Source organism: Gnatocerus cornutus, chromosome 10 (genome assembly GCF_029298725.1).
Source record: "Gnatocerus cornutus isolate USDA-ARS CGAHR chromosome 10, icGnaCorn1.1, whole genome shotgun sequence".
In the NCBI taxonomy this organism is placed as follows: domain Eukaryota; kingdom Metazoa; phylum Arthropoda; class Insecta; order Coleoptera; family Tenebrionidae; genus Gnatocerus; species Gnatocerus cornutus.
Window position 1 is genome coordinate 5,050,311 of NC_142242.1, and position 24,143 is coordinate 5,074,453.

At 37.4% G+C, this 24,143-nt stretch overlaps 2 protein-coding genes and 1 long non-coding RNA gene across 4 annotated transcripts; 2 read left to right on the forward strand and 1 right to left on the reverse strand.

Moving 5' to 3' along the window:
• The first annotated feature begins 142 nt into the window (after nucleotides 1–142).
• On the forward strand, nucleotides 143–15,278 carry tgo (Aryl hydrocarbon receptor nuclear translocator homolog tgo). 2 transcript variants are annotated; one of them, XM_088047003.1, is made up of 9 exons: nucleotides 143–538; nucleotides 781–829; nucleotides 8,230–8,312; nucleotides 10,962–11,123; nucleotides 13,167–13,487; nucleotides 13,537–13,731; nucleotides 13,900–14,199; nucleotides 14,253–14,537; nucleotides 14,593–15,278. In XM_088047003.1, exons 1-9 carry the CDS (start codon nucleotides 502–504, stop codon nucleotides 15,081–15,083), a joined length of 1,923 nt encoding a protein of 640 aa, XP_087903129.1. In that variant the 5' UTR covers nucleotides 143–501; the 3' UTR covers nucleotides 15,084–15,278. The 2 variants fall into 2 exon arrangements, with proteins under 2 accessions (XP_087903129.1, XP_087903128.1); XM_088047002.1 differs by lacking the exons at nucleotides 143–538; nucleotides 781–829 and adding an exon at nucleotides 4,293–4,527.
• Nucleotides 15,279–19,132: 3,854 nt separating this feature from the next.
• On the forward strand, nucleotides 19,133–24,139 carry LOC148167354 (uncharacterized). The gene is made up of 7 exons (XM_088047001.1): nucleotides 19,133–19,286; nucleotides 20,128–20,245; nucleotides 20,293–20,447; nucleotides 21,421–22,496; nucleotides 22,544–22,707; nucleotides 22,761–23,132; nucleotides 23,179–24,139. Exons 2-7 carry the CDS (start codon nucleotides 20,146–20,148, stop codon nucleotides 23,508–23,510), a joined length of 2,199 nt encoding a protein of 732 aa, XP_087903127.1. The 5' UTR covers nucleotides 19,133–19,286; nucleotides 20,128–20,145; the 3' UTR covers nucleotides 23,511–24,139.
• On the reverse strand, nucleotides 19,694–20,039 carry LOC148167355 (uncharacterized). Its single transcript, XR_015770855.1, has 2 exons — nucleotides 19,902–20,039; nucleotides 19,694–19,854 (listed from the first exon to the last, which is right to left on the reverse strand). It is a non-coding gene; the product is annotated as an uncharacterized LOC148167355 (long non-coding RNA).
• Nucleotides 24,140–24,143: the final 4 nt, after the last annotated feature.

Consider the following 24,143-nt stretch of genomic DNA (forward strand, 5'->3'; position numbering starts at 1 on the left):
TATTATGAAATTAATGTCTTTTTGAGTAAACACAATAAAATCGGACAATTTCTTCCTGGGAACCGCCCTGAATTTGAATCACAGTGCAGGTTCCTGTAAAATCCTCCAAGTCGGTGGTTGCTCGCTCGCTAGATGTCGCCACCAAACCTACAGCTTCAAAGTGTCAAAAACAAATTACAAGAAAAAAGGAGTTTAGGAAATTTCAAGGAAAGGGGGGCGTTCCCTTTACCAAGTTTATTGTGTTTGCTGAAAAGTGAGAGTTAATTTTCGTTCAAAACTGTATAATCGGTCTTGGTCCGGATGAACCCTTAATTTGTTGTGAACAACCCTTAATAAAATGGCAGGCTCTCCCACCCTAACAGTTTTTCTAACATGGCGGTCGTTGTGTTGTAAACAGTCTATTTTAATTTAGCCAATGGTTAGAAAAATTCATTTTAACACTGAGATAAGTTAGTGTTTTGTGTTTTTAACAATCAAACAGTAGAATACAACGCATGGTTTATGATACAGATGTCAGCTGTTACACATTCGGTACCAGGTTAGTAGCAATGATTTTTTTCGCATTTTCATGCAAAATATGTAACATTGTTCGTTGAAAATATGTTGATTATATCAGGAAAACCCCAGTAATGACATATTTTGTAATTTCCTTTGTATAAAGTCCGGTTGAAATGCGACGGCACCTACTCTATCTATTGTATGTAATGGTTTGCCCTCGTTACCACCCTATTTCTGCTTGTTTCTTCCAGTTTACCTGAGTCTTTTATTATTATTTTGAAGGTGCTGATCCCACGAAGTGTATCCAAAAGCGCAGAGCAGGGAGCATAGGGTGAGTAATGGTAATAACTCAAAAATTGCGTGAACAATCAACGTTAATATTTATGATCTGATGTTGCATGTTTTATGAAGAGTCCTCTTGTGAGTCTCTTGATTTACCAACAGATGTCGTTGATGACTTACTTAGTTAATTACCGCTCGAAATTTGAATTGGGGCTTACGATAATGACTCGAGTTATGTGTGTATTGTATGTCGAAAGCATCCACGACGAAAGAACTAAAACTCGAACGTTTCCCAGATTCAATTATGATAAGTCTGTTATTAGGCGTTATCAGTTAATAAATAGCGGGTAACGTTCTCACTTATATTAAAAATGGGACGATCTCGTGTTTATCGTGTCTTACCAGCTTCATTATTTTCTTATTAGATTGTAATTTGTACGTACGTGTCATAGTTGCTTGTATAAAAACGATGCTATCTTTGATATGTTGTATAATTAAAAACTTTGGGTAAAAAGGGGGCTGTATCCATCGCCCGAGATAAGAAGATTACAGATTGTAGACAGCCACGAATTATGGGGGCTTTACAATGGACGATTTTGACAAGGACTGGTTTTTATATTTCCTGGATTATGCGCCCTAAACCCGACTCATTTACATTTTCATGGTCTTCCTTACAGAGGCGGAAATTCACAGAATTCCTGTATTGTGTCTTTAAATTTAAAGGATTCATCATTCGCTACGATCTTTCAGCCAAAAAGCGACAGGTGATAAATTATAACGGTACTAAAAGCCGTAAACTGTAAACTACTACCTGCCTAACCTACCTAATATTTTACAACTCGGTGAAAAGGCTCATGTTGTGGTGGTGTTTGTTATTGCCCCATTCATAGGTCAACGACAAACTGTCTGGATATTTTTATTTCAGTTTTGGAGGTGCGAGGTTTTTACATCATTAGCAAAATAAATCAACCTTTTGTTGGGAAAGTTATGAGGTGGCATTGTCCAAGATGCAGGATACGACCTGTTTAAGGGCTCGCGGAAACGCGACGGACGCCGAATAAAAAAAACAAAACATTTTTTACAAACACTAGGACCAATAATCACAAAAACAATTAAAACTCACGTACAGTAATTTTCGGTGTGTCTTTCCAATAAAACGTTTTTAAGACACAAAACGGAGATTACTGGACCAAATTCCGGAATTCGCGTTGTATTGCTTGCTGTTGACACTATTGAGTTATCAAATGCAAAAAAAGCGGATTAAGTTTAACAATTAATGTCGTGTCGGGGGCTCTAACACTCTAAAACAATTGATTGAGCAAATATGTCATTAAATCTCAAACTTTTCTGGCTTCCTAAAGAATCCTCTTTTAGTTCGTTCGAGCTTTATGATTTTTCATCGTAATATAGCCATTCTGGACTAAAATATTCCAAGTTCAACTAAAAGCTAAAATTATCCTTCAAATGAGTAAATTATGCTAACATTTCGCTAATTAAACATGTAAAATACGCAATTTTGCAGGTAATTAATTCTCTGGTGAGAGAAAATTCCATGTATTTAATAGAATTATCGATTTAATCGGACTACAAGTATGTAATAAAAAAACGAAAACAAATCTCGTTTCTGCAACGGATGAAAAAATATTTACATTCTCTAGTTATTTTGTAATTGATCGTAAATATTCTCTCATTTATTTAATTTTTTAAGTAGGTAAACAACACTCGGCCATTTACGCAGGAAGCCTAAAGAAATGAATATTTTAAATTGTTATTTCTTAGATGTAATATTCAGTACTAGAATATTTCATCGATGAAATTCAAGTTTATTGAAATTTTTTTATTGACACTCAAGAAAGATTAAAATGTAGTTCAGAGGCTTTTTTTTGGATGTTTTGCTTAACTAAAAAAATATTTTCTTGTTTTTTTCTGATTTTTCTAACGTAATATGTAGTAATCCTTGACTAAATAAATGTCAATGGAGCTAAAATTATCCTCCGAATGGTTAAGTTTTGTCAACATTTCTCGAATTAAACCTGGAAAATATCCTATTTTACAGGTAATTAAATTTCCAGTGAGAATTCCGCGCTTTTAATAGAATTATCGATTTAATGGGGCTAGAAGTAATAATAGAAAAATTGAGAAAAAACAAACTTCCCCTTTTTACGTGGGAAGAAGAATATATTTCCGTCAAGTTATTGAGTATTTTATGCGAAATATTGCTAGCAAAAATTTGTATCTCTAAAGTAATTTCTAATCTTTGGAAATGTTCGTGCATTTTATCAAGTTTTTAAGTAGACAACTGCCAGTCACGTACTTTAAAGTCTCAAAAATATTCACTATTTTAAAACATAACGAATACGAAGTTTTCTACTAATTAATCAAAAAGACAGTTTTGGGTGTAAAAACACTATCGATCAACTTACGAAAGTTGAGAAATAGATGATAAAATCATCAAGGGACACGTATGGTGATATGATAAAACATGTTATCGTTCGATGTTTGAGCGAAATATTTTCTAGTTCTTCACAATGAGAGAATTGAGCGAAAATTCCGACCTTTGATGGTAACCACAATGAAATAAAAATGTAGAAAAATTTCCGTTGATTGATAAAAAATTTATTGAGATAGCAGCGAATTCCAGGCAGCGCCATTTTGAGAAAGGTTTATCACTAAAAATTGTTGTTTTGGCTAAATTATACGAGTTACAAAAGGTAACAGGGAAATTTTATTTAGTTAGTGCCAATTTGGATGTAGAGCAGAAATGTGATGTTGATAGTAATTAGCTGATTATCCTAAGTTTTCTATGTTAAGGTGTCCTGAAGTATTTTTCCAGACGATAAAACGTGTTACTGTCGGCATCAATCATTGGAATGAAATTATAGAAAATATTACTTCTGTTTCTGTTACTACGAAGGATTACAAATTAAGCCGTTTTAACATAAGTGATAATCATTGATAAGTGTGTTTGTGTAAGATTTTGGTCAGAAGAAAGCTGACAATTGTGTTTTTTTGGACGGTAAAAAGGAAATTCTGTATTGAGTACGGAACATGAAGCGCGCGGAGAGGAAGTTGGGGTTGGATAGAGAAGAGATGCGTATATAGTTTCATATGATTTTCCGGTAGAGTACTCACATCATATGGATAAGCTCCCTCTTCGGTCACACATTAGCGCGCACAAATTTGGGGTTGTCTTCAGCCGCACGTCGCTGAAAGCTGAGTTGCGGTTGGCGGCGACGGTGCATCGCGTGTTTTCGCGACGGCGACCGCAAAACTTCCGAGGGCTGTTGAACACTGAATGCACGATGATTCGCAGCAGTTGCGGGCCCTTGCCTTGCAGCGGGCGGCGTACCTGCATGTAGTTAAAATCTCAGGCATACCCCACCAAGTTCATCTCCACTCTCCAACCGTTGTAGTCGTGTTGGCCGCCATCGCCAGTCCGCGACGGAATTTTGAGCGTGACGTTGTATGTTCTTGCCGAGGTCTGCGTGACATGTGCCTATCGCGGAGACGGCAGTGCTGCTTTTGTCTCTTCTTCAGACGTTAAAGACGCGACCGCGAAACATTGAGACCGGAGTGCACCAGTGCCGCCAAAGTGGATATGTACGCGTATGCCGGGGGCGGCCCCCCACATTATGCGCCGCCCCCCTCTTATCTACAACCGCATCCTCCGACTCACCATCCCCAGGTTGCTCCCGTGCCCATGGGACAGGAACCGCCGCCCGTTGCCCACTATTCCAAGCGACGAAGGTACGAAACAAAAGCTCAAAAGCTCATTGCTAAATTAGGCACGACAAAGAAGGGAGGTTTGACTCAAAAATAGAATCATTGATGATCGAACGAATTCTTGGGGGCTGCTTCATTGACACAACCAGGTGTCGAAACACAAAATAGACCCACAATCAAGTCCATTGTTTAGGAGTTTGGACACCGAAAAACGCACATCAATCTTTCAGGTTCGACGTTTTGGCAATCCTCCATGGGACGTCCCATAGAAATCGCGTCGTGTCCGGTCCAAATATGACCGTAATTTGCAGTAAATCGATCAGAAAATTGTTTTAGCACTTTTTATTGTTTGAAGTATCTGTTCCCTGACAAGTTGTCGGAGTAAATATTTGAATAAGGCGGTCTACTAATCTGAACGGCTGCTTCGTTTTAAAAGTGCCTGCACGTGCTTGGAACGATTAAATTTCAGGACGTATTAAGGGTAGACTAGAGTTACAGCGTGTGGATTCGTCATTTCCATCAGCCAAAACATTTTTTATAGCCAATTTGTCCCGAACCGTTTATCTGCTGACCGTTCATAAATCCAATATTAAAGTTTGGAATCGTGTTACGAAAAGAACACTTGGAACCATTGAAAAGAAGAAACAAGAGATCGAGAATTTGTGATCGATATGATGTACCGAAACCGACTGCAATAACTTCTGAAGAACTACTGTTTTAATGAGGAGTTGGGCGATAAAAATTTCAGAAGCGTCCGTCTTACCTGAGGAAGATTTTTTAAAGCGATAAAAATATTTATGCGTGATGCGTTTGGTCTTTTATTACTTTATTTACATGTCTCTATCTCATTTCCTGGAGTAGTAAAATCGTCTACATGTTCTGTTAACTAAGCTTGGACGTCTCAGGTTTGGAGTTTTTGTAGCATTGAAATTTCGAAGTACTCGCGTCTGCTTTTCCAGGTGTGCAAAATTCCTATCGTATTGTTATGTTTTTCGAAATTGCACTTCGAACTACTTTGGACGCCAGTTTCGATTTCATTTAAAAAATGCTTGGTATAATGCCAACATTACAACACGCTTGGACTGAGTATTATGATTCGTTGTGTATTTGTTTAGTCTTCTCTGCTCTTATTATTATTGCAAATAGCGGTTCGCTCTAATAAACCGCATTATTCCTGAGGCGGTTTTCCTCGGTTTTTTGAATCATCAACGGTTTTTTGTAATAAAAATTCTTAAATGACGTAAATCCGTGGATTAGTTTAATGTTCCTGAGGTTTGGTACCTTGAGGAGAAAGAACGTAATTACTCTTTTAGTTACTGAGCATAAAAAGCTCATCCAATCTGTCGCATTTATAGCTCCGACGACGTCGGCAATTTAAGTTTGTCATACTATAGTTTTCAATGTATTATGTATAATTAACCTAATAAAGGTGGTGTTTATTAAACATGTGTGTAACTAGCACGAACAGAATGCTTTATCAGCTTTTCTACTTGTTCTGTTTCATAACATTTTATTTAAATCGTGCTCCTTATCGAAGGTTGTTTACACCATCGTTCGACCAAATATCATGATGGAAACGAGATTTTGCGGGTACTTGTAAGTTTTTCTGGACCAAGTATCTTTTTTTTTGGTCTGGTAACGGACCTTAAAGTACAGTGTAAGATTTGAGCTATTAAACTTAGTACAGTTAGTCGCGTTATTTCTTTTTATCTCGCATGTGTCGGACATAAATTGAGTCCCTCAATTAAAAGGCGAAAAAGAAGCGAGTAAATTATGTAAGGAGGTTTGCGGCGGCGGTATCGGTAAGTTCGGCGGTGGCGGTTAGGTTTATCAGTCCACGTCTGAGCTTTATCGGTTGAAAACCTTTTAATGAGTAATAATGGCGGTATGTTCGGAAGCATTCGCTGCCAGAATAGAGAATACGCCACCTAATGAAGACTAAGTTGTCGAGGGGGTGGCGGACGAAGAACACTCGCAAACAGTGCATTATTTACCTAAAATTTTGCAACAGGAAGGGCGCATGGTATCTACTATTTACTGTGGAGTTACTGTGTTGCAGTTCTAAATCTGCGTTACGTGCTACGATGGCCCGATAAAGGTCTCATTAGTAAACCGTAAATCGGACGATAGTATGCCGCCCTCCCGGCCCTGTAAATACCGCCATCATCCGAAACTCCAACCCCATCGCGTTACTCGCTTTATCATTTATAGCAACCGTTTCGAACGATATCACCGATCGGGACGTGCGAACTTACCGCGATAATCGGGCCAATATGGACCGATTGCCAACCATCGTTTTATATTGGTATGTTTCAACAATTTGCAAATGAAACAAACGTGCAACGTGCCAAAAACATCCACAAGCTTTCGGACTCTCGGTCTGTTTATTTGTCTCGTTTTTTTCGATCAAGAACAATTCTGGAATGTGTTGTAATAATTCGTAATTATATGTAATATTTATAAATACGTTAAAGGTATATAATTAAAATAATCTGATGATGTAACTGACATTTTCAATTTTTTCTACTTATAAATAGCCAGCCTTTGCTCCAGGCTACAACTGAAGAACCACACTACACGCGGACCGCGATTTAATACACAAAAATCGTTAATTTCATTGAGAAGCATAAAGCCGTCATCGTAAGCTCTCGTAGTGTTCTTTTAACGCTTTGAAAACAATAGTAGTTTTGATTTGTAAAACACCTATGTTTGATTGATTTATGTGTGTAATTAGATCGGTATTGAACGATTCCGTTGAAAACAGTGACGTAAACAAAGTTTTGCAAGTTATGGAAATAAAGCAAGCAAATTGCCTGTAAAAAGTCTGATAGAAAGCAACAAATGTAGTTACTTTTTTATGTTGGTTTAGTGTTCCTTAAGGTCATTTCGTTTATTGCAACATAAAAAGCATTGCTTGAAATAAAACTATGAATATGAGATACAACAATAATGGCGCTTGATATTTAGAGACACGCGAATTGTCGATACGTAGTAAATAGGTTTTTGTTGTTGTAGTGTGAAAAAAGGCGAAGGTCTTGATGCGTGTCTTCGCCAGACGTCACTGTTGTTATTGTTGTATGATTATTGTTACGCTAAGCAATGGTCATCGATAATGCTTTAACAAAGACCATGGATTTTCTAACCTACATAGTTCTGTAGAAAGTTCGAATTGGCGCCGATACCTAACAAATAATGAGGGCCTATTTTACCGACGACTCTCACCACGCATTGCCGAATATATTTATTACCCTTCCGAAGTAAAAACTAAACGTTGAAATGATTAATGATCGCAGTTAGTCAAAGATCGTAATTGTTATTAATTACTGTGTCGAAAATTGTAGATCCTACTAATTATGGCGCACTCATTAACTCTTTGTTATTTTACAAATGAAACCGTGTTTCGATTATGTCTATAAATAAACAAGGATTCTCCCAGCCGCACGCGTTGGGTATTGTGTGAGCATTTTCCTGTCGGAAGGTGTACGTATCAATTTTAGTGGACGTAAATGCAAACTCATGTTCTGCTTGTTGATAATTAATTAGCAGACAAAAGATCGGGTGAGGTTGTATTAGGTGGGCATTAAACGATTGCCTCTGGCCAACGGGAGCTCACACGAGTCTTTCCAGTCACGACCCACGACCGTTCCGGCGCTCGTGGATGCCCACCCTAATCAAAAATTTACCATTAAATGGACGTTTTCAAATTCACCTTTTTCTCCGTTACAGGTCAGATGAAGACGACCCGAGCGGCAGCAATAAGTATACTAGGATGGAAGACGACACTATACAAGATAAGGAACGTTTTGCCAGGTAACTATCAACTTCGTGAAGAACTCTCCAACACTCCGAGATATGCGATCTGCCGAAACAATAATCATTCAACCAAAAAATAAAACATTTGTTAGGTTTAATAGCTTGCGGATAGATACAGGACTGCCACAAATTACTACGGAAATATCTTCATCGCTCTGATGCCGGAGCGCGCCTTGACCACCAACGGCGATCTATCTAAATTTTATTTGATCTTATGCCAAAGTGTCATTTGTCTTCGAATCTCGGTTAGGCACATTTTATCAACGTATTTCCTTAAACGTGACTGGGTCTTTAACATGAGGCGGCGTCGATGACTTCCTGCGGCACTTATTTGTTTGGTCATCGTGTTGGTTGAAAAGAATGGAAACATTTCCGCTTGATCGTGGAAAGATCCGGAGACTTCGACGTTAAAACAGGAGAGTAACTTCTTTGTGGTGTACTGCGATGACGTTCACCGAGCGTTGGCATTTGGAGAGCGCTGAACGGCGTGCATCCATCGGAGGTCGGCCAGGGCCTTGCATTAAAAGGGAGCATCGTGTTCCCGAGCAATCGTGACCCGCCGCGGGGGAGGCGACCATCGACCACAGAACACAGACCGTCGACCAGAGGTTCCCACGCTGCCGAGCCTCCGCCCCCGCCCGCTCACCCAGTGGAACACCAGCGCGCTCCACTCTCGCCGCAGATGCGATCGCTGTCTTACATTTCCTAGTGTCCTAATCCGCGTGGCTATAGCGCACGAAGTCGTCCAAAATCTCCTCTTTACCACAAAATCGATCCTCTTGCTATTGAGATTAGATGAGCGATCCGACACGGGACTTTTTGGAGCCGCCATATTGTGTTGGTGGTTAAAAAATGACCGGATTAGTCTCACTTTTTTAACGCGTTTTCATGCCGTAAAGTAGGAATTTGATTCATAGGCAGTGACCTCAGATCCTGGTTGACTTCTGCAGATCCTTGGGTTTTTGGGACGAACGTTGGAAGTGAATATAACTGGCTTTAAAAAGGTTACAGTACCTCTATTGCATTGGCTATTGTCTTACCAGAATGTCACAGCAAATTTACCGTTTTAACTGTTTTAATAATCTCGGTTTACGAAGAGGAAAGCATCAAATTTTTTTGATAAAACTTCACTGGTCTCTTGTTGAGCGTAACCTCGTTGAGACGGCATTATCAGTGTTTAATGTTAATGGCAGTGGTATTACATAACCGTGATTAATTATAGATATTAATAATTTTGTATTGTAGATGGGTGCAGGTAGTCCGCTTGAGCTCAGTCTCATAATAGAATTGCAGATCTATTGTATTTTCCAAAAGAGGTGTATTTATTTTTATGTGGTCAGGCAATAACGCAATGATGATAATGCACAAAGTATTTATGTGAAAGAGTAATGTTGAAAGTGGAATATGTCATGGCCAATCTTCTGCTGCAGCCCTAGTCTGCAAAAAAACGCAGCTGTATGAATTAGAAAAATTTGCTTGTTATTATTTAAGCCTCTCGTTTATAATCTCTTGAAGTTCGGTTGTAATTGGCTCAGAAAATTGAAGCCGAACGTTTTTAGAAAGTGCCAATCATCAACATGCGATATTTTCAAAGCCGCTTTGCATTAACACTACTAGTTAAGTAATCGTGAGAACTTTGCAAATGATTTAGTATAAATGTTAATTACGTTCATCGGAAAAGCTCGCGTTGAAACCATGTTATTAGCTTCGGATTTTTCTCCCGAATTTCGAGTCGGTGGCTGTACAATATAATGGGGCCGAGTGGATGACCGCCGTCTGCGATTATGTGTGCCTTTATAATCTCCATTACGACCATTAGCCGGTCTGCGGCTCTGTGGTTCTACCGCCTATCGTCCGCGACTCCACGTCTACAGGGGTAATCATTGTTATTTAGTTTCTCCTCAATTATTGATTATTTTCTTCAGTACTGTTACTTTTCAAACTCCAGCACCGACAGTTTTGACAAAGTGGTGTTGAAGGATTAATCACCGCCAGCTAGGGCGTTAAGACACCGTTAAAACACCAACAGAAAATAATTGCCAGCTAGTTATTTTCATACATGGATTATTTGAGTAATTACGAAGAAAGGCATTAACGTTGCACGCTCACTTATCATCAGGGACAGCCCACACCAACAAATCGTCTGCCTCGCAGGATTTTCAAAGACCAGCTTGTAATTTCAATTTTCGAGTCCCAAAAAGGGGAAAACTCCCTTCTATCTTCTTGATATCGATTTCGGCAACTTAGTTTTATGCTGTCCGGATAATTTACTCGGCGGCAAAATCGTAAAACGTTCAACGGAAATACCGGTAATCTCACTTGACGAACCGAAGCGCAGTCGCTGAGCTGCAGGACACGAATCCAGAAGTATTTTTTTTATATGTTACAAAAGCAGAAATTGTTTTATTGGGGCCAGAAAAAGTGAAGTTATTGTTATTCCACTTTTAGCAATAGTCATGATTAAAATAGTTTTCTTATCTGGATCTGACGAAAGCTTCGTCCGTTTGAAACCTAACAATGAAAGTCGTGGAATTTTTAGTGGTCTGCCACAGAGATCTATTCTCGGTTCCCTCTTATTTTTTTATTGTTTTCTGATGGTCTTTCGAGAAAAATGTAATTACCTGTGATTTTTCTTGCAACTTACTGTAGGGAGAATCACTGCGAAATTGAGCGTCGGAGGCGGAACAAGATGACCGCCTACATCACGGAGCTGTCGGACATGGTGCCCACCTGCAGTGCTCTAGCTCGGAAGCCGGACAAGCTCACGATACTTCGGATGGCCGTGGCGCATATGAAAGCTCTTCGAGGTGAGTTTAGGCCTTTGTTAAGGCCTTTTAGACAAGGAATCTGCATAAATTCCCTAACGCGAGGACCATACGCGCTTGGTCGAGTTCGTAACGGTGGTCTCGACGAGAACTGCTCCGTGTAGTAGCTGGGTTATATCTGACGTAGCTGCTTACACGACTCGTGTACAAACTGATGCTATCACGTTAGTTATGGGCCACAGAGTGCTCACTCTCGCTAACCAGGATTAATGCCCTTATTATTTAATCGTAAAAATAGCCAAAGCGAAAACATCACTGCCGTGTTCTCGGGATCACAAAACGATCACCTTTTTTTAAACAGATGCAATAAACATTTTATTAAGTTACTTTTCACTATTTATGGCATCTAATGTCTTATCATTTCTGTATCCCCTTGCAGAAACGGATTTGTCTAAAGGGAACACCACAACGATCTGCGGAGATCCCATTAAAAACTCTGGCCATTCCAACGGTAATAAGCAGACCTTAAGTTTGCATGTTATCTAAAACACATCATGGGTCTTTTCTAAACCCCAAAATGAGTAAGGAAAAGGTCCACGAGCGTGTCTGTCATTGATATATGCCATACCAACATTCCTGAAATGGCATCTATTTATGACTACCATTTAGTATTAGTACCCCGGTACTTACTAATTTTGGGACAGAACGAACAAAAACTGCCACAACAACTAAAATAAAAAGTGATCTAATTGCTTTAAAATTACACTGAACTCTTTTTTTCTTAAAAAAACAAATAGATTTGAGTCAAACTCTTCACGATACAGTTCAGTTTAGAAAGTAAGATCGCTAAATTGTTATTCTTGCCCTCAAATAAATAGAATGTATTGTTTAATGTAATTATAGCTAAAATAACAAGTGTGGGTGCGGTTTACATAAAATTCCAATTATCTTCATTTCAGCGTTTTTTTGGATTAACACGTTTTACATAACAGTGTTTTTTCTCATGGTGGTAATTGCGTCCCCATGTGGGTTCTATTGTGGGCTTAAAGAGGATAAGATTGATGGATAAAGCAGACGGTTGTAGTAAAATATGCGGTACCTTTCTGACTGCTCGAATTTTTGAACACGAATGTCTATAATGATGGTTGCTAGAATAGCTATTAAGTAATTAGAGTGATTGTACGTATCAAAATATAATTTCGATATTAATAACTTTGCGTTGTGAATGATTTGATAATGATAAGTTTTCAAACAGTCCAGGCAACAACAGAAGGATGGCGTGGCTATGAAAATTGGTCATACAAAGAGGCAATGTGCGTTCTAAACTAATTTTTATGCGGTTAACGTTTTGCATATCCGATAAAGGATTCCGAGAATGCTCGCTAAAATATGTTTTATTGGTGGAATTGTTTCATTCAAAGAATTATTTGCTGTCTTACAACAAACGTTTCAATTATTTCAACAATTCTAACAGTTCCATTTTTTTTTAATGGGATTGTTTGTTGCTATATGTGGAACAACACGTCGGTATTATTACAGGTATTTCCAAAAGTACCGATTTTATACAGCCGCTCATAGAATATAAATTGCGAAACAATAGACGACGTCCGTTTTAACATGAACACCTTCTTGAATAATAAATGATTTCTAAATAATTCATCTTTAACTGTTGTAAATTTTCCACTTGGATTTGCGTCGCTTTTCTTTCCCCGATAGAAATCTTTGTTACTGCGTCGAACAGCTTTGAGTTTTGCGGTAAACTTTGTTAGTTTGAAATCTACGCGCATTACTGTGCAACTTGCACTATTTCAGAACATGACTTCATGTTTCGCGTTAGAATATGAACAATAGTTGCTTGTTTTTCTTTCTACTGTATAGAATTCGTCCTGTTTTACATTTCCGGTTAATTGACGATATTAGCTTATCAAATTTAAGTAAATACTAATGGTCCTAAGACACGTAGAGATAAGGCAACTTATCAGATTCCTTGTCACGTTACACGTTTTTCTGATATGAACTGCAAATAAAATAATTGAGAATGTTTTCGAATTTTGGAGTTCTTGAAAGCTTTGTTTGTTTATATAGGGACGGGTAATACCAGTGCTGACGGCACCTATAAACCATCGTTCTTGACAGATCAAGAATTAAAACATCTTATTTTGGAAGCCGCCGACGGATTTTTATTTGTTGTCAGTTGCGACACTGGCCGTGTCATTTATGTATCTGATTCAGTTGCTCCAGTTCTCAATTATTCTCAGAGTGACTGGTATGGCTCATGCTTATACGACAACATACATCCTGAAGATGTTGAAAAAGTTAGAGAACAATTATCTACTCAAGAACCGCAGAATACTGGAAGAATTTTGGACCTAAAGACTGGTACAGTCAAAAAGGAGGGTCATCAATGTAGGTATAATCGCCGTTAATTGATACAAATTGATGAGTAATCTTCCAGCTTCCATGAGACTCTGCATGGGCTCCCGAAGAGGATTTATCTGTCGGATGAAAGTGGGAAATTTAACACCTGAAAACATGGCTATTGGTCATTTAAACAGATTAAAACAACGAAATAGTTTAGGGCCTGGTAGGGACGGACAAAATTATGCCGTTGTTCATTGCACTGGTTATATCAAAAATTGGCCGCCCACAGGTAAAGTGTCCTGTAGGTCGAAAAAAATAGTAGAGAATTCACGCTTTAAGGTGGTAACTCGATTGTTGTATATTATAATTTCGACACCTTAAATCGTGATCGAGTAATTTTTTATTCGATCTTATGGTTGTCGGAAGACAAGAATAAGAGTGTAACGGAGGACTTCAGATATGTTCGCAGGTGTACAAATGGACCGTCAAGCAGAGGATGAAATCCACACATCTCATTGCTGTCTCGTAGCTATAGGCCGCCTCCAAGTGACCTCTACTCCAAATACAAGCGATATGACTGGTTCTAACAGTACCGCAGAGTTCATATCTCGTCATTCTATGGACGGTAAATTCAGCTTTGTGGATCAGAGAGTTATTGGCTTACTAGGCTATTCTCCACCTGAACTTTTAGGGAAAAGTTGTTTCGAGTTCATCCACAGAGATGATCAAAATCACATGAAAGACAGTTTTGAACAAGGTAAAATATTTCTTATTAACGTTCTTTCTCATTATCTTGTTTGTTATTTCCAGTTCTTAAACTCAAAGGACAAGTCTTGTCAGTAATGTACAGATTCCGAGCCAAAAATGGAGAAATGGTGTGGTTACGCACTAGTGCTTTCGCATTTTTAAACCCTTACACTGATGATGTTGAATATATAGTTTGTACAAACACTACAGCGAAGTCATTGCATAGTGGACAAGAAGGCACTGCTGAAACAGAACAAGTGACCTACCAACAGCCGGGACTGGACTACAGTTTGCAGCGGAGGGATGCAGGGTTGTATTCGCATATGTTGCCCTCAGCACACATCCAAAGTAAGCTTCGACTAAATTTAAATGACTAATAAGTAACGTGTGTTTTTGTTTCTAGACCCTCAGCAGACCGCTCGTCCAAGTAGTGGTCAAAATGTGTACTCCTCTTACGAGCCCACTGCTTCACCCATCGCCTATGGTTCTCCTCAGGCCACTGCAAGTAGTAGCAGCGCTGGAGTTTTGGGTCGTTTGACCAAAGGTAGTACCACTAGTCCAACTCCAGCAGCAGCCGCTTGGACGTTGCGTCAAGCTCAACCGGCTCCCGAAGGATACCAATATAATCAGCCGAGTCCTAGATCGCCAGGTCCTACATATACTCAGCTCAGTGGTGGTTCTAGAGCTGGTACTGCTCCCGGTCCGTCGTACCAATGGAACACTTGGCAAGGTGGTTCAAATCAGACCTCGGAATCGGGAGGTCCAGGTTCTAGTGGATCTGGTCCACCTCCACAACCACAACCCCATGAGTTGACCGATATGCTACAGATGTTGGATCAGGGGGGAGCTGCTACTTTTGAAGATTTAAATATGTTCAATACTACTTTTGAATAGGCTGAAAGTAGGTTGGACGAGCGATTGACGAACTTATGTTCTGAGCGCAATTATGCAAGTTTTTTGAAAATATTGTGCAAAATACGAACTCATTTTGATCCGTTGTATTTTCTTTTGTTAACGTATTGAATGTAATGTGTAGTGCTAAAGTGTATTTATTTTGTAAATTAAACAATACGATTTTAGTACACTTATTTATCATGTTATTTGTGTGATCAACCAAATCCTAAGTAAATCAAATACTTTTGTTATAATATAACACTCAATCGATGATTAAATTAATAATTATACAAATCTATTACCGATCATATAGAGTATTTGGATGCTGAATTTAAAAAATAGACGAATCTTGATAAACTGAGTAATATCTTTGACCTAGAGCACTTTCAGTTTTTCAGTTTTTGGGCACAACTAGTTTTTTTGGAAAAAGTTTTTTAGTTAGTGGATTATCGCGGACTTTCTGTGCCAAAATGGACCAGTCATTTCGGGAAACAGAATTGAATCCTGAATTTCGAACTGGACTTCATTTTTATATAAGGTAAGCAAGCGTCAGTGACTCACTCACTTTATTTACATTTTTTGTGCCGTATGTCTGTTAAAGTTTAGCACCCAAAACTTCAAACACTCTATATATCGATTAACTAACTTATTTTGTTCGATTACTTTAACAATTTTGTTTCTAGAGTGATTAATTAGATTATTCAACTACTGTGTGGGACAACAAACAAAAAAGTGTTTTCATGAATTTTCAGATAAAATATACATTTTATTATTGTTATGCAATTTATTGAGTATGGATTTGATTATGTACGAGATTTTTTTTTCTTTTCTGAAATTCACGTCCTGCAAATTAAGATGTATCAAATGATAATAAGTTTTTTTGTTAAGAATTCATTTCATTACACCTTAAAAACTGGGCGGGATACTTAAAATCAACGTGAATGCTTAAAATAGAGTCAGGGGGGTATTTAACCGCATGAAAATAAAAATTTGCAACCACAAAAATAGCCAGAATAATAAATCAAACTGCTAATCGAATTTAAAATTTGATTCTGAGCATTTTTTCTAAATAGCTTTTATTGATATTTTCAACTTGAAGCAAAATATGGAAAAATAACCCCATTAAAAAAATAGCAGTAGGCTGTACTTACAATTTACAATGTTACAAGTGACATAATAGATTCGTTTTAAGGAGTTTTATGAATGTGGTAAATTTTAAAATTTATCTCCAAAAATTTAATTTTGTATTTGTAACAAGTCGTGAAGTATGAAAATTTAAGGAATTTGGTAAGAAAATGCTTAATTTACCTAAACACAACCCAAAAGGTGTGTTTCAGTTTACATTTTACAATAAAGCAAAAAGAGTGTTTTAAAGTACATTTTAATCAAGAATGCTAAAAATTTAATTGTTTAATGATTTTCTATTAGCAGTAAGTATTTATAATTAATATATAATTGGTTGAGTTGTTAATTGTGACAGAAATACATATTTTTTTAAAAGTGGAGACTTATTATATGGAGATAAAAAGTTTGAATCGGACACTTATTTCCGAACAGAGGGCGTACATGTTTATAAAGTGTGTTATGTTTTTGCTCATCTAAATCTTTTAAAAACCTTTAAATTAATTTTGTAAATTTATGTTTTTACAGCTTTCACATTTGCAGTGCATCCTATTTTAATAAATTATTCAGATTCTTCGAAATGATTCACAATTTTGAACACTGATTTCGTTTAAATTTATAAATTTCTTAGAATTTTATTTATGTCTGAAGTTTTGATTTGCTGAATTCTCTGTCCGATTTTTGTAGATACAGAATATAATATCTCGTTAATGTTGACTGTATCTTCTTTAAAGCTGACACTTGAATCTGTGATTTGAATTAGGAATTAACATATTTAAAAATATGTTGTTTATGTACTTAGGGGACAAAATAGCGAAGGTCATAATGTCTCCCATTAAGTTCGAGGGATGTGTTTTTGTAAAATGAATACAGTAACGACCCTTAATTTATATCTTGGATCATTGGACAACCCCTATAATCGGACACATCGATTATGTAAAGTTGGTTCCATAATGGACATGTTGATATGCGTAATCCGCACCGTGAAAATATTAAAATAAATGTTCTTATTGTTCCTGGAAGCTGCCGAATGGACCTTTGGAAGACACTTGTTCTAAGACGTATTGGGCAAAAAAGCAGTGGAATTCATTATGAATAAGGTACTCTAAGGAACATAAATATATTTTAGAAAAAGTAGAAATATAACTGTGTAAGAGTAATGCCGAAATTGAGGATTTTTGTGCAACTATTTCACGTTCCAATGCATTTGTGCAAAGACATTATGTATAACGACGTGCCATATAAAAATTCTTGACAATCTTACGAAAACTCCCTCAAAATTCTTAACAAAGTTTTTGAATGAACAATAGTGATCAATGTGGTATCGTTCATATGAAACAATACAACAACAACGTCACCATGCATGGCTCTGAATACTGCCAAGATAGAGATTGTGATTTTTTATTTAACATTTTTTTCGCATTTTAGAGGAGTGTTGATTTATCCTCCTTTAATTTAAGATAGTGCGCGACTTTCCCGATACTTGTACATGTACTCAAATTTTTTATGTTATTTTTTTTTAATTTAGCATTGTTATACATATATTTACTTTTATATATTGGTATTTCCATAATATTTCATAGAAGTCGTTCATATAGTCGGGATTTTTGGTCACTTTCGTGTCCGATTATCCGTACATTACTGTATATAGAATCATTCATTCGGTTTACTTTTCTAGAACAAGCCATTGTTGACTGTTGCCACTGATAAAATACAATTTGTTTAAGTCACCGCCATGGAAAAATTGTTGAGGTCCAACAAAATTGACTCAAAGCGATAGCTGAGCAACAAACTTATTTTTACCTTTTTTCTTAGATATGTTTCACCGTTTGATTTAAAATGTTGCATACTCCACGCGCTTTGTCTCGCCACCAAACTGGAAATTCCAGCAAAAAAATTGAAAAGGAGGTCCAAAAAAGTGACCGAAATTGATGTTTCATGGTAACTTCCGGGGTCCGGAAACAACACAGTTATTAAAAAAGAAAAAAAATCAAAGGGACTGGATTGCAGAGGTACAATTCATGTTTCAAAAAATTGTAATCTAAAGATAAATTTTTGCATACTCATACTGATTTTAATGAGGTCTGAACAGATGTTTAATTAATTAAAATTTCTGCAGAATTTCTTGGTGAAGTAAACTCAAACCATGTCACTGGCGTAAATATACTTTGTAAGAGCGCAACACACATTATCTAAACTAAACATGTAAAATAGGATAAGAACGTTACAAAAAAGTGAATATTTAAATACTGACAATTTTATTTAACACTGCGTTGTAGCTTCCAGAGTTTTTTATAGGTGGTAAAAGCAATTGCCGTCCCCTATTATGTAATGAAAATGAGAATTTCATAATTTACCTCACATGAGATAATGAAGTTTAAGGAAGTCGCAGTTATTTCCGTGTCCGCGGTCATAGGAATTCTCCATTTGACCGACAAGTTCGGTCTACGTACTGTAATTAGTAAATAGAAAATAGCGCTCTTGGGGACGAATTTTAAAAGTGCGACTATTTCTTTTTGTTATCTTGTTTTGTTTAAACTTGATAAGGCCTGACTAATAGGGGTGACTATGTAGCTCATAACAGAGCAATAAATGCGGTTTTTATTTTTATGCAAATAGACTCCACCTCCGTACATTAGGATGAATGATAACTGGAAATTTCTTGTCGTATTCCGGTCAATGTTATGCGAATAAGGTTTAAGTTTTGAAGAGTCCATATAACGGTGCGTGTAATAGAAAAATGATTTGCAAACAACTTGTCTGCACGAAGTTCGATACAGCCTCACCTAGGTCATACTTGCAATTACATGAGTGAGTATCATATTTACGGTAATCGCAATGAAATCGGTGGCTCTTATAGTGAGAAGCATGATGGCATTGCGAGTTCCAAACTAGTAGTGGTCGCAACTCGCCGTCTGAACGTCACTGTCCGATTTGTGTATGTTGCTTACAACACTCACCAATTGCTTTCATCCGCTTGTGTTTCAAATTGTGATCCTAGGTGTGCTCCTCACTATTGTTATTTGAATATAATTTGTTTTCATTCGGGAGTGACAGTGTGCAGATTTGGACCTTCAAACGGTAGGAATTTTTCAATCTTCAAAATCCGCAGATTATTTCAAACCCGTAGTTTCCGAACACATTTTTGCAAAATTAGAAAGTTACACTCATTTACACTGACCTGCAGATTATCAAAATTATGGAATGAAATTTAAACAATTCAGATCAAAGACACACTTTTCGCGAAACTAGTCTATTTGTTCTTTTCATTTGTTACTCGGCAGTGGCGTCGTCACTATTTTCATTAAACAATTTGAGAAAAGAACTTCGAAGGTTAGACTATTCCTTTCAATTTTAAGTACCTTTTCTCATCTTCTCTGTGCTAAATTGAAGAAAAATAGCACAAGCGCTTCTTGAAAGCAGTGAAATGACCGACTCGGAAAAGTCATGAACTAGTTTATTGTCACACCTTCTAGTTGGCCAAAAAGACTACAAAATTACACTTTGGGAATTCGGATCAGTTTTCGCGTCGCACGCCACTGTTTCCGTGAAGAAACTGCAAATTCCTTGGATTTAACATTGACATGAATCCTGCCGGTGGATACCCACATGATTTTTTTCATCTTTTTGCAGTGTGAATCGTATATTTCTAAAAGAGAAAGGTAAACGCATCAAATTATACAATAGTGAATTCACCTTCAGCTAATTTAATAACGTTTGTTGACATTCTCTGGTATCATCACTTTTCTAACGGTGACTACGAAGAATTTTCCGTGATCGTAAATGTTTCCGAGAGAACTTTGTTATTGTCCGTTCGATAAGAGAAATTTAACATTTAATACTCGTATTGGATTTCGTGTGGAATAAAGTCCGTGATAAATTAATATTATATAATTGCTCATTATTTTTCTAATAACCACAGGCCTTGATTACGGAGAAAATGAACAACTACTTCAAGCTCTTCTTTCGGCGGATATCTAAGGATTTCAAGCAGAAACAGCTTCTTCCTTTAAAGCTCCTATTTTTCATGCACTCATCGAGTAAGTTTTTAAAATTTGTGTTTGGTGTTATTACCAGTTTTTTATAGCCGTGTTGGTTTTGTACCCATATTTGACCATCCACATGCGCGAACTGGGCATAAATGTGGAAGAAGCTGCGACCATGTCCGCTGTAGCACCTGTTATAGCAGTTTTGATGCCGCCTCTAGCAGGATTGATCGCTGACAAGATTGGCAACTTTAGGGTAAGACTACAGGTTTTTAAACAACTGGTATATACCCAACGGCAACGAATTTTCAAGGATTTAATGTTGTCATAACAATTCATGTTTTGATAATTAGACATACTTCGATTATGCAACTACTAAAATCATCAATGTTAACACTTATGTAACATGTGGAGTACAAAATTTGCAATCGCTCCATGGCCAACCACCACTAAATGTTGAGGCCAAACGTCTCTTTTTTATTTAACGTTATTTTAAAAAATTGTAAAGAATTGCATAAATGTTATTAATTCAATTATAATTAGAGTACCAACGTTACGTCTTGACCTTCACTGAAGAATTTGCAAATCGGGAATTTCACTATTTTGCTCATGGAAATTCCACAAATATTCAATAAATTTTCGTTGTGCAGCACTTAAATTTACGTACCACACATTTTTGTTCACATTGGAAGAAAAATAAGGTGAAGTCCCTTTCTCGATGACGCGATATTTGATTAGAAGCATTCAACTTTTGATTAATTAGTTTGTTTCTTATTTGTTTAGAAGTGTCAATTTTTTTTCTTTCTTCTTTCAAATCAGTATATCACTCAGATTAAAATCTGCAATAAATCGTAATTTTTCTAATTGAGTTAACTCTAATCTTCTAAGAATAAACGTCGTTGCTTATATCATTTATCGTCGTCCTGTAATTTATGAAGCCATTACCATGCCGATAGTGCAATTAAACTGTCATTTAATTACCTTAGTGTAGCCAATTGATTCAAACTTGCAGATCCTCATTGTCTGTTTAATTTCAGTCTCGTACACCGGACGCTCTTGATTTTTGGAATTTTAGTAATTATCTATTGTACTGAAACCTAGTATTTATGTTTTGTCGATATTTATCCGTACAAAAACTCAGTTCAAAGTTCTGTTTGTAAATAAATTTAAGCAGCTGAGTCACGCCACGTCTTTATACTTACAGCTCCCAATTAGCGATTTGTTTTCAGGTTTTGCTGGCTCTATTTTCGGGGATAGGAGGAGCGTCTGCTCTTTTGTTACTTCTGGTTCCAGTGGGTAGAATTACAATAACTTACCCTGACAAAGTAGTTTTTGGGATGTCTTGCAGTTCAAGCAACCCGCTAGGTTTGTCACTTTACCAGCAGCACCCTTGTGATCCTAAGAAATTCGAAAATCAATCCGAACTCCAACTTGAATCTTGTGGTTTTGCTTGTAACGCAATTCTGGCGGAAAACCAGTCAAGTGCGGTGATCAAAACGAAGAGCTATGGTCTCCAAATGTACACCTTGGAAAAAAACGCGAGTCATATCTACACCTACACGTTAACAGACGATGACATTTACATCCCTGAGTTGATTTCCGAAACCTTGAATCATAAAACATTGAAGAACAATGAGAGATTCTTGACTTCTGTTAGACACCTCTCGAAGAACACCTACTACTTTCCCACTGCTGGACTTTTTAATTTTTCCTGTGACTTGGGATTGGATGACTCCAACGTAAACTGTGCTTTTGCTGTCAGAAGCGCGTTTGACAATTTCGAAAAAAAGCTCGCAACGAAATTCTCTGCACTCCTGTCACCGGTACCCACTGACGCTGAAGACATTGCGGAAGAACGCCAACTCTTTGATATTTTTTTAGAAAAAACCCGCAACACGACTTGCTCTGAAGGATTCGTTCGCTTCGGACAACACGTCTCTGTTAGCATTCCAATCTTTGCGGAGAATTCCAGTGAAGTTGTTAAACATTTAGAACTAGGGAGTTGTGCCCCTCGTTGTCTATTAACCGCAGATAGAAAAAGTGTCTGCAACAATGACAACAAAGTCATCGAAATGGACATGCAAGTGACTTTCTGGTCGTACTTAGTGATACGTGTGTTCGTGGGGATTGTCAGTGGTACTTCTTTCGCCATGTTTGAAGGAGCTGTTATTGCTATTCTACGGGAGCATAAAGCCGATTATGGACTCCAGAGGATCTATGCAACGATCGGTGGGATGATCAGTTCTCCTGTTTCGGGATTTCTGGTTGATTTTGCTAGTCGAGGGAAAGGCTACACCGACTTTACGTAATTATTTCAGTAGAAAAACAACAGTTTGTAACTTTGTTTTTCAGTCCGATATTTTTTCTTTACGCCGCTCTTAAAATCATCAGCGGCGTACTCATGTTGTTCATCAACTTGGAATTCAAGAAACCCGCCCTAAGCGTTATTTCAGATGTTCTTGCAGTGTTGAAAAAACTAGAGTTGATTGTTTTATTCGTGGTGTGTTTAATCCTAGGTAAGTGAACTGAAAATTTCTCTTGTTTTTTTTTATTAAAGTTTTGGATTTAGGTTCGGCGTGGGGTTACATTGAGAGTTTTCTATTCTGGTTGCTTCAAGACTTGGGTGGTTCTAAATCTTTGATGGGTTTAACGATAACAGTTGGTGGCCTCGTTGGAATTCCACTTTTAGTTCTCTCCGGTCCCATCATAAAGAAAATTGGACACGCAAATGTTCTTTTTATTGGTTTTGCCTTCTACGCCATTCGATTGATTGGTTACTCGTTGATTTACAATCCTTGGTTGTGTCTTGTTTTTGAAGCAATGGAATCAATCACTTTTGGTCTTAGTTTTACGGCTGCAGTGACATACGCTGCTAGGTTGTCAACAGTTACGACCGACACCACGATCCAGGGACTCTTAGGAGGGCTGTACTTCGCAGTTGGTAAGAATGGTAATTTGTTTAATCTACAACTAACTTCGTTTTGTAGGTAAAGGTATAGGAAGTCTGGTCGGTGGGTACTTGATAAAGTCGTACGGCATTCGTTCGACTTTCCAGAAGTTTGCAATTTTCACTGCTTTGGTAGGATTGGCGTATCTAGCCTTCTATCACTTGTACATGAAGAAACGGCCTTCTGTAGGCACAGATATTACGAAAAAAGACGTTGAGAAACCTCCTCAAGGTTTCGTTGACGTGGATCTCAAAGTAAAGACTAAAAACGAAGTCCCTGCTGTCTACGAAGACGCGTTAGCGAATCCTGCTTTTGAAGACACAGAGTTCAGCGAGGAAGAAAAACCCGAAGATAAGACTCGTGCAAGTTAATCTTGATACTTTGCAGTATTTGAGTTATGTTAGAGCTAGTCTAGTGTGGAAAACACAATAACTAGTGAAAATTTTAATTATTTATAGTGATTTGAACGTATTTCCCGACAGAGTCTATAATTTAATTAGCGCCTTAACAGTTATCACGTTTTTGTTGATACAAGTCAGCTTGGTCAAATGATCCAATTTTGGGTTCTCCAATGCCTTGGGCTGGGCAGGTCCTTCTCATTGCGCAAGTAAACAGGTTTGTTTTTGGTGGAAAAACCTAAAGAAAGACAGCTGCGCACTTATTTATAAATTGCATGTAAATCTCACCTTCAGATAACAATTTGCATTTTAAATTTTCGCGTAGATTTGATTGTTAGGATGTTTCATTAAAACTGAGTGAATGAAGACAGTTTCACGCCCAACGTGACTGGTTGACTTGTACTTACCTAAATTAGATGCGTTTGAAAGTAATTTCATGGTAAACTAATTTAGTAATTATAGTATATTTAGTTACACTTATCTTCGTATCCTATTGCAAGACCTGTCGAAACTGTTTTTGGCAGCAGCTTGTCAAGCAGCTCTTATATCTGTGATATAATGTTCAAGTATTTATGACAAACTGTTATAAGTATTCTTTTTAATAAA